The sequence below is a fragment of the Rana temporaria genome, chromosome 2 (genome assembly GCF_905171775.1).
Source record: "Rana temporaria chromosome 2, aRanTem1.1, whole genome shotgun sequence".
NCBI lineage: Eukaryota > Metazoa > Chordata > Amphibia > Anura > Ranidae > Rana > Rana temporaria.
The window spans coordinates 447,148,595-447,159,791 of record NC_053490.1 but is presented as its reverse complement, the minus strand read 5'-3'; the positions used below and the strand labels follow the sequence as shown (position 1 = coordinate 447,159,791).

General features: G+C 42.4%; 1 protein-coding gene across 2 annotated transcripts in view; it reads right to left on the bottom strand.

The window, feature by feature from the left end:
• Positions 1-2,659: 2,659 nt before the first annotated feature.
• The window catches only part of WSCD1 (WSC domain containing 1), a 285,880-nt gene continuing 277,342 nt past the window's right edge, over positions 2,660-11,197 (bottom strand). For both annotated transcript variants that reach the window (XM_040338467.1, XM_040338468.1), the window contains exon 9: positions 2,660-3,376. In XM_040338467.1, the coding sequence (XP_040194401.1) occupies positions 3,024-3,376 (353 nt within the window). In that variant the 3' untranslated portion in view covers positions 2,660-3,023. The remainder of the gene's footprint in view (positions 3,377-11,197) is intronic.

Sequence of the window (11,197 nt, the reverse complement as noted above, 5' to 3'; positions counted from 1 at the left end):
GTCCACTATTCTAGGTATATACGTCCAAGCCCTGAATGGGTGTTTAGATAAGCGGGGTAATCTAGTGATTGTCTAAATACATCTGATCGGTCTCTCCGATTTACTTGGGGAACCTACTGTTGTGGTAAATGCAGAGGCATCCATTTACCCAATGGACAATGGCATTAATCTCAATGTTTTGCGGATTGTTCTATCCGAGGTGTCATTTATTTAATGACATGCAAATGTTGTGCCTTTTACATTGGCAAAACCATTAGAGAATTTGGTCAGAGAATTTGGAGACCTTGGGGTAGATCCACGTACATCGGCGCATATATAGACCGGCGTAGCGCATCTCATTTACGTTACGCCGGCTCAACTTAGAGAGGCAAGTACCGTATCCTAAGACGATGCGCCGGCGCAACGTAAATTCCTAGGCGTAAGCCGGCGTAATTGAAAGTAGGAAGGAAGTGGGCATGTTCCATTGAAATGAGCCGTGACCCCATGCAAATGAAGGGCCGAACGGACGGCGCATGCGCCGTGACACTGACTATGTTCAGCGCCTCTCTGCACATGCTCAGAACTCGGCCCGGCGTAATCAGTGAGATATGAACTAGGCCCGGAGTAATTAGTGAGATACGCCCAGGGCATAAATACGCCCAGACATGCGCCCGTCCAGTGCAAAAGTACATCCTCCTGTTCCCCCCCCGAAGCAAGGTGCTTTTGTTCTGTTGTTTGTAGGTGTTTGTTTTGGAGCCATGTCAGCAGCTGGGAAGAAGAGGAAGCTGAATTACTCCCCACAGGAGAGGGCTATCATTGTCAGGGCCATGACCCAGTATGATAGGTTTCTCCATGGCCCAGAGAGTGCCAATACCACCCAGGCCAGGAGGAGGGAGATCCTGCAACAGATTGCAGATGATGTGAATGCTTTGGGGAGTGAGGCCAGGACCCCCAATGAGATATTAAAAAAGATCAATGATCTGCAGTGCGTGGTTCGAGGTAAGCTGGCCAAGATGACCACTCATGCCAGGGGCACTGGAGGGGGACCAGCCACTACTGTGACGCTCACTGCTGAGGAGCGGGTGGTTGCCCAGTGCCTCCACAGGCATCAAGTGGAGGGAGTTCCAGGCTTTGACTCCATTGAGGAGGTCTTGAGGACAGGTAAGTGTGTTTTTTTTCTATCTGGTGTGTAGCATGTGTGGGGTGGAAGGGAACATGTGACAAGTGTGTGGATCCTCCAACCTGTGAATGTTTTGTGTCATCCACAGATGTGCAGGAGGGTGCTGGGCCATCTGGCCATTCCACACCATCCCCCGGACATGAGTCTGAGGCAGACCACCTGGCAAGCCCAGAGTCCTCTGTGGAGGGGAGTGGCCACACCTCTCCTCATGAGGAGGTTGAGGAGGAGGAGGTCACCAGTGGCAATGAGGTGAGGCTCCATTTGGAGGAGTCTCCCCCTGTTGCTGGCACCAGTCAGGCCTCCATCAGGGGTAGCCCCTCCCACTCCTCCCCCAACAGGGCTTCCCCCCCAAGGGTCTCCCCTTCTTCTAAGCCCCAAGCCACATCAGGACCCAGGAAGGCGACCAGGAAGACAAGGGGGGTGGCAGACGTTCTGCCAGAAAACCTGCAGAGGGACCAGGCCCGCCAGACCCGCCATCTGGGTGAGGTCGTGAGGAGTATGGAGCACATGGCAGACAGCATGGCCTCCATAAAGGAAGCTGTGCAGGATGTCGGATGTAACTCCTCAGCTGTGGTCACCTGCATGACTGATCTGCAGACCACCACAGCAGACATGGGTGAAGAGATCCACGCCCTGACAGAGGCTGTCAGGGCCAACACGGCAGCCATCCAGGCGGGGGTGAGGCTGCAGGAGGACACCAATGTGGTCCTCACCCGCATCGCCCTGGCGTTGGAGGGCAGGCCGCCAGGTGTGCTGAGACCAGGGGATGCTTCTCCTGATTCCCCCCCCCCCCCAATGAGTCTCCCCTGAGGAGCCGTTTGAAGATCACTTGGATAATTTTTTGATTTATGGACTTTGATTAGCGCTGCACTATCTCTTTTATATGTGCCTTGCTAAAGAAGCTGAAGGTAAATGTGATGAACTGGCCAAGCATGTCACCAGACCTAAACCCTATTGAGCATCTGCGGGGCAAACACCTCAAACAGAAGGTGGAGGAGCACAAGGTCTCTAACATCCACCAGGTCTGTGATCTGGTCATGAAGGAGTGGAAGAGGACTCCAGTGGCAACCTGTGAAGCTCTGGGGAACTCCATGCCCAGAGGGGTGTGCTCACTTTTGTGAGATAATGTGTATATGTATATAACAATATATATACACACATATACATATCCACACACACACACATTTTTTTTTAAGATAGGTGAAGCAACCCAATATCTTTAAACCAACTGAATAAAACATTTTTTTCTTAAACCCACAGTGGTAATGAAATATAAAATGTGCAAATGTGATTTTATGTAACTCTTTTTTTCCACCTCCTTGCAAACCATGCCATATATACTGTAGCTTATACAGTATGTCAGCCAGTCATGAATAGATGAGCTTTTTTTAAAAAAAATTTCAACCTCCAGCTCAATTTCAAGAAACAAAATGTATAAATGTGTGCATCTACTGTATCTATATATACACACACTGGATATGTTTAATGAAAACATGCCCATATCTGCTTTCACCTTTATTCTTTTTTTTTATACAGAAAATTAAATCATGACATATTTTTGAGATTCAGGCACTGCCACAAACTACTTCTGAAAAGTATTGCTAGAAGGCAGCACAAATTAACAAAAGGAACCAGTTCCAGAAGACACAGTATACAACTGTCCAACTCCCAGCAATAGGTAGAAATGAGGAACACCTATAGAAAATATGCTAAAAGCATTAGCCTTGGTCTTTAGCCAGCTCTCTACTATTCTTTACTCTGATTCTATTTTAAACATTAGGTTTCTCTGAAGCACAAAGAACAGTGGAGAGATTTTGCGGTGGCCAGTAACATAATACATTTGGAAAAGCTTGTTCTCCAGATATCATCTTGGCATATATTCTTCTGGTAAGCCTGTAAAGTTCCTGGATCTAAGGGCTTTATCTACCGTCCTGATATATCCATTGATTAAATTCTTCATCTCTCTTGTGAAAGGATCCAAGACTGTTTGGCTGGAGCCTAGTCGTTTGAAGTTCCCATCTTTGTTGTTCTCCACACATAGGAATCGATCCTCATTTATTGGTAGGTTGAGAAAAGTCACCATTTCCTTTAACTTTTCAATAAGGTCCTTCTTTAAGTCTTCATAGTGGACCACCAACAGTTTCTTTCCGTACTGAAGCCAATCCAATGCATGCGAGGCCCACCAGGAGGCATAGCTATTAACAAATTCTGGCCATTCTGGAAAAAGATGAAAGACAAAGAAAGTCATTTTTGGCCAAAGTAGATTTCCACAACTGTTTATTGGCGTTACTAAACCAACCTGTTCTTTTTAACTGTATGAACAATTGAGTTGATAAACAATTCACCTCTACATAATTAGTTCACAAAAGCTCTGCTCTAGTCTGTCACCTATGCTCGAGCCATTTCCTTCAGGGGAGCTGCCATCTTGGTTCTTACAAAGAAGACACATCCAGGGAAGACACATCCAGGGCGAGTGAGTAATTAAAGTTTTGAGAAATTTTCTTTTAAAAGATCTATTTTAGATTTTATTTATTTATTTCAAATTGTGTTCTTTATGTTTTTTTCCCCTCTTTTCTGTGTATTTGATCATTATTTGGGTAATGTCAATTTCACATTATTATCTTACTTTTTTATACTGTCACTTTTTTAAAATAAAATAGGAGGAGGCATTGATAGGGCCAGGACAGTTGAAAGGAGCATGTCCTGGGCCTTTCAGAGCCCACTGCACTTTAAAAAAAAATACATTTTCAATTGTCTCCAATGCACTTCACCAAAATTTCAACCAAATCTCCCAATTTTTAAAAGATTTCAGGGAAACTTTAATTAAAACTTATTTATCACTAGTCACATGGGTCAGGAGGTCAGGAAGGTGGTGGTGGGGGTGCTTGCTTTAAAAAATATGTGTATATAAAAGATAGAAAATAAATAAATAAATAAATATATATATATATATATATATATATATATATATATATATATATATATATATATATATATATATATATATATATATATATATATATATATGTATATACATATATGCACTAGTTTTGTTCAATTGAAAGCTTCAAACAAACATCAAGATTATTTAAGCATTCTGCATCCTGCTGTCAATTATGAGGTGATTCATCCATAGCTGTAAGTCACGCTCCTGCATCAGACTGTGACATTTAAATAATTATAAATACAAGAAATTCACTTTTGTTGGTTATGCAAATTGAAAACATGATTTTGGTTCTGCATGCCTGTTGGATATCCTGTTTATTTCTTGTTTTTTTTCTTTACTTTTTTTTCTACCTTTACCTTCTGTACTGGCTCAAGCTGTGTTCTTGTTTTCTCTGCCTTTGGAAATACAGTTACTTTTCCTTAAATTCTTTAGCATGAAAGTATTTGTTGAATTTTGTATCAAGGTTAAAAATAGTAGGTTCCAACTGCTTAGAACCAACTATTTTCACAGGAAACCGCCACCCATGAATGGTTTAGCGATTGCTTACTTCAGGTTAAGAAGTCAGTTCACGCTATGCACTGCCCAGCTTAGGATAAGAGAGGAGTTTTGTGATGGAAATGAAAGAAAAACAGAAACAGGAGTGTTATTACATTTATGTGGGGCTCCTCTATGAACTTTTTACACTTCTCCAAACTGACATTTACCGATCAAGGCATTTTGACATTTTGCATAACACCTCCCAAGAACCAGCCCGCTGCTTGCATCATCGTTGAGTGTTCTTGGGCAGAGTACTGAGATAGGATGCTGTGATATTTTCAAGAAGTTATATCCCAATGCCCACTCCCATTAGCCAAGGTGCCTGCATTACATAGAGGAGCACAGAGAACCAATGATAATAGATGAAAGAAAGAGGGCACACTGGCTTAGTGCATTATCGCACACAATGTTATTAAGAATCAGTAAAATAAAGTATAAGTACTACTCACAAACTTAGGTAGTAAAAGCTAAGAAGTACATACCTTCAAAACGCGTCAACCAGCATGGGCTCTAGGGAGGTCTGCCCTATGCTCGAGTTATCGGACATTCTGGAAGCGTGTTACCACGTTGAGTGGCCCAATGAGCACTTTTACTACCTATGTTTGTAAGCAGTACTTTTTTATTTTAGGGATTCCTAATAAAATTGTGTGGGATAATGTACTATGCCAGTGTGCCCTCTTTCTTTCATCTACTTTACAGTATTTTGAGGACAACCCAGTCCTAGAGGGAAGCAAGGCTTTAAGAGAATTATTCATCTCTGCAACAGAATAACATTTTATATTTGGTTATCTCACTCATGCGCAGGACTATTGTTGCAGTTTGTGTTGGTGATATCCAATGATGATATAACTGGGTCTAAAATAAAATATGAAATTAAAACAAAAGGGCTATATTTGAAAAGTTAATTGGCATGTTGATGAGGTTTTCACATAGATAGGTTAAGATAGGAACAGTTTGGTTTGTTGTAGCTGCATTAATTATTGAGTAAAGAACCAGTTAGGGCTAATCGACCTGCCTTTAGCATTTATAATCATAGACCACTATTTATCATATTATCAGTTGACAGACAATTATGAAGCTTATATTGTCCGATAAACCTATGCCATTTGTTGTTTATATAGGTCATGAACGACTAAGCTCACAAAAAACATGAACTCAAGCAGTACTTCCATAGCCATACAATATTTTTTTCTTTTGATCAATTGAAACAGGATTTTTCAGTGTACTTAAAGCAGAGCTACAGCCCACCCCCCCTAAAAATGTAAAGTCAGCAGCTAAAATTACCATAGCTGCTCTCAGGAGCTGCTGCCGCCATTCCTTGTAAGGGAAACTGGCAGTGAAGCCATGGCGACAGTGGGGACAGGTAACTGTCAAGAACAGGTACCCACTCCCCCCCCAAAAGGTGCCAAATAAGGCAGCGGAGGGGGGGGGGAAGCAAACAGGTGGAGATTTCCCTTTTGGGTGGAGCTCTGCTTTAAAGGATTACAGTGCTGATTAGCTGAATTTACCATACAGTTATCACTTTTGTAGGTATTTTGTTTGTAAATGTCAAAAACATTATCACATAGGCTATTTTTTTTAACCACTTGCTGACCAGCCGCTGTCATTATACTGTGGCAGGTTCGGCACAATCCCGTGAGCCGTCATAGCTGTACGTCGGCTCCTTTAAGCGGGATAGCAGGTGTGCATGCACGCCCGCTGCACTGCAGGGGTGCCGATGCTCATGACCAGCGGTCGCAATGACCAGGGGCACAAGAGGCAGAACAGGGACGTGTGTGTAAACTGTGAGCTGAGGAGAGGCAGATTTTGAAGTTCCTAATAGCTAGGAACCCTAATCTGTGATCTCCTATAAGCAATCCCCTCCACCTACAGTTAGAACACACACTAGTGAACACAGTTAACCCCCTGATCGCCCTCTATTGTTAATCCCTTCCCTGCCAGTGACATTTACACAGTAATCAGAGCATTTTTATTGCACTGATCACTGTATAAATGCCAATGGTCCCAAAAATGTGTCAAAAGTGTTTGATGTGTCCACGATAATGTCATAGTCCTGATAAAAATCGTACTAGTAAAATAATGATAATAATGAAATAAATATATCCCCTATATTGTAGATGCTATAACTTTTGCACAAACCAATCAATATATGCTTATTGCGATTTTTATTACCAAAAATATGTAGAAGAATACATATACTGAGGGAAAAAAATCCTTTTTTTTTTTTAAATGGGGATATTTATTATAACAATAAGTAATTTTTTTTCTAAATTCTCACTCTTTTTTTGTTAATAACGCAAAAAATAAAAACCGCAGAGATGATCAAATACCACCAAAAGAAAGCTCTATTTGTGGGAAAAAAAGTTAAAGTCAGTCAAAGTGACGCAGTGCCGTATCGCAAAAAAAATGGCCTGGTCATTAAGCAGCCAAATCTTCTGGGGCTGAAGTGGTTAAACTGAACCCCCACACCTGCACTGTACATGGGGATGTTGAGGGCCTGCTAACATATTAGGAATCTTGATTGCTCATGCAGATCCTGCCAGCCAGTAACTCTTGATCCAGCAATTAGCTTCCATACGCAGATTCACACAGGAAAGCTCTAATTTGAGTCCACTCAAGGTTGTTATCTTAAATTGAAGCCCTGAAGAAGGAGAAGTTCCTTCTGACCAGAAAATGTTTGCTGTAATTTAAGTATGAACTAATAAGTTCATTTAGACTCTTTTATTCTTTGGTCCGCAGATTATTCCTTTGAGAAGGAGAACAGTGTTCTGCCTATGTAAACAAGGCAGATCACTGTTCAGTCAGTAGGGAAGGTAGTGATATTTTTTTCCTCCTAAGCAGGAACATGGATCTCTGCCTTCCCACAATATAAGCACCTCCCCACAGTTAGTAAGCACTCCCTAGGAACACATTTAACCCTTTGATCACCCCCGATGTTAACCCAGTGTCATTAGTACAGTGACAGTGCATATGTTTTAGCACTGATCGCTGTTTTAGTGTCACTGGTCCCCCCTAAAAAAGTGTCAGTTAGTGTCCGATTTGTTCGCTGCAATGTTGCAGTCCTGCTATAAGTCGCCATCACTACTAGAGAAAAAATAAAGATAAATAAAAATTCCATAAATATATCCCATAGTTTGTAGACACTGGGCTAGATTCAGATAGGTGAGCGGATCTAAAGATCCGCGTAACCTATCTGATTTACGTTACGCCGCCGCAAGTTTTTGAGGCAAGTGCTTTATTCAGAAAGCACTTGCCTGTAAACTTACGGCGGCGTATTGTAAATCCCCCGGCGGAATTCAAATTCCGCGGGTAGGGGGCGTGTAAAATTTAAATCAGGCGCGTCCCCGCGCCGAACGAACTGCGCATGCGCCGTCCATAAAATTTCCCAGCGTGCATTGCTCTAAATGACGTCGCTAGGACGTCATTGGTTTCGACGTGAACGTAAATTACGTCCATCCGTATTCGCGAACGACTTACGCAAACGACGTAAAAAATTCAAAACTCGGCGCGGGAACGACTGCCATACTTAACATAGGATACGCCGCACATAGCAAGGGCAACTTTACGACGGAAAAAGCCGAACGCAAACGACGTAAAAAAAATGCGCCGGGCGGTCGTTCGTTTCTGAATCGGTGGAAATCTTCATTTGCATATTCATCGCGTAAAAAAACGAAACGCCACCTAGCGGCCGGCCTGGAATTGCAGCCTAAGATCCGACGGTGTAAGACACTTACACCTGGCGGATCTTAGGGAAATCTATGCGTAACTGATTCTCTGAATCAGTCGCATAGATACGACCGGCAGAACTCAGAGATACGACGGCGTATCAGGAGATACACCGTCGTATCTCTTTCTGAATCTGCCCCACTATGTATATGTAGCAGAATACATATTGGGCTAAAAAGAAATTAGTTTTTTTATTGGATGTGTTTTATAGCATAAAGTAATATTATTGTTGTTTTTTTTCCAAAAAATTTTGGTCTTTTTTTTATATATTAAAAAATATAAAAACCACAGAGGTGATCAAATAGCACCAAAAGTGGGGAAAAAAAGGACATACATGTTATTTGGGTACAGTGTCGCATGACCATGCAATGGCCAGTTAAAGAAACACAGTGCCATATCGCAAAATATGACCTGGTCATGAAGGGGGTAAACCTTTCCAGAGCTGAAATGGTTAATACAAGTATTTCACCTCCTAGATTATTGTATAAATCTTTATTCAATTATATAGTTAAATATGTATTTATTTGTATACACTATATATAACTATTATAGGTATATGAACAGCTATTGTGCATGGGGGAGGGGGAAGGGGCACTGGTTTCTTAACTTTTTCAGCTGACTGGAGTTCAGCTTTAAATTATTGCCAGGTTAAAGTTGATGATATCTATACCCACTTAAAGCGGAGGTTCACCCTAAAACTATTATATACCGTTACATCCAGAATACTGCTGACATCTACAGTATGCTGGTATTTATTTATTTTTTTCGCTGTACTTACCCTGTTATAGTTCTTTTCACTTTTCTCACTGTCCCGGGGAGTAGGCGTTCCTATTAAGATGCGTAGATGATTGACGTGCAGGTAAGGCGCGTCACGTGTTCCGAAAATAGACGATCTGGGACTCGGCATTATACGGCGCCTGCGCAGTCAGCTCTACACGGCAGGTGCCGTATAGCGCCAAGTCCTAGTTCGTCTATTTTCGGAATGCGTGACATACCTTACCCGCACGTCAATCATCTACCCCTCTTCATAGGAACGTCTACTCCCCGCGGGAGTGAAAACTTGGAGCCGGATGAAAAGATCTATAACAGTGTAAGTACAGCGAAAAAAAAAATACCAGCATACTGTAGATGTCAGCAGTATGCTGGATCTAATGGTATATAGATGATTTTAAGGTGAACCTCCGCTTTAAGGACCGAGCCTCTTTCTGAGATTTGTTGTTTACAAGTTAAAAACATATTTTTTTGCTAGAAAATTACTTAGACCCCCCAAGCATTATACATTGTTTTCCTAACACCCTGGAGAATAAAATGGCGGAAGTTGCAATAATTTATGTCACACCGTATTTGCGCAGCAGTCTTATAAGCACACTTTTTTGGGAAAAAAAAATACACTTTTTTGAGTTAAGAAAGAAAACAGTAAAGTTAGCCCAATTTTTTTACATTGTGAAAGATATTGTTACGGCAAGTAAATTGATACCCAACATGTCACGCTTTAAAATTGTGCCCGCTCTTGGAATGGCGACAAACTGTTACCATTAAAAATCTCCATAGGTGACATTTATCACGTATGCGTTCGCTTCTGCACGCAAGCTCAGCGGGACTGGGCACGTTTAAAAAAAAAATGTTTTCTCATTTATTTTACCTTTTTATTTGTATTTTTTACACAAAATATAAAAAAAATTGTGTCACTTTTATTCCTATTACAAGGGATGTAAACATCCTTTGTAATAGAAAAAAAGCATGACAGGTCCTTTTAAATATGAGATCTGGGATCAAAAAGACCTCAGATCTCATATTTACACTAAAATGCAAACAAAAATGGCCCTTTAAGAGCTATGGGCGAAAGTGACGCTTTGACGCCACTTCCGCCCTGCTATGGTATGGAGACGGGTGGGGGCAATCTTCCCCTTACTCGTCTCTATACCCAGCCACAAGAAAGACCCGATCGACTCCGGTAAGCGGCGGCCATTGATAAAAGTGATCTCGCGGCAAATCTGCTGCAGAGACCACGACTATCGGAGACCGGACCGCCGGCTAAAGAGGAGGATACCTGGGTTATGACAGATAGCTGTTGCCATAACAAAGATATCCCTCTTAAAAAACAGCCAGCGTATATCAGTGTGCGGCCGTCCGGAAGTGGTTAAGGATCTGCTTTGTATGTGATAAAATAATCCCATAGTTAAAGCAAAACTTATTTAAATTGAACAGCATTGGACGGGTGATCTGTCTATCAAAGTTTCCCGGACAAGGGGGGAGGGGCTGTATATGATGGCTCGCGGCAGGGAACACAGCTTTTGAATTGAAAGCTGTTATGTTCCCCGCGCTTTGAACAAACAGGCGGCGGCTCTCCTCTCTCTTACCCAGCACAGGTAGGCTGCAATGGGAACACAGGCTCCACTGGGAACACAGGCTCCACTGGGAACACAGGCTGCAATGGGAACACAGGCTGCAATGGGAACACAGGCTGCAATGGGAACATAGGCTGCAATGGGAACACAGGCTGCAATGGGGACACAGGCTGCAATGGGAACACAGGCTGCAATGGGGACATAGGCCGCACTGGGGACACGTGGCTGCTCTGGGGACACAGGCTGCAATGGGGACACGTGGCTGCACTGGGGACACAAATCTGCACTGGGGACACAAATCTGCACTGGGGACACGTGGCTGCACTGGGGACACGTGGCTGCATTGGTAGACATGGCTGCATTTTTGGGCACGGATAGAGTTGTTGTTAATATTTATTTTTAAAACTTAATTCTGCATAAAACATTTAAGTGTCATTTCATGAAATAATTTATGAGGGTGTGTCTAGGGGAGGGACATTG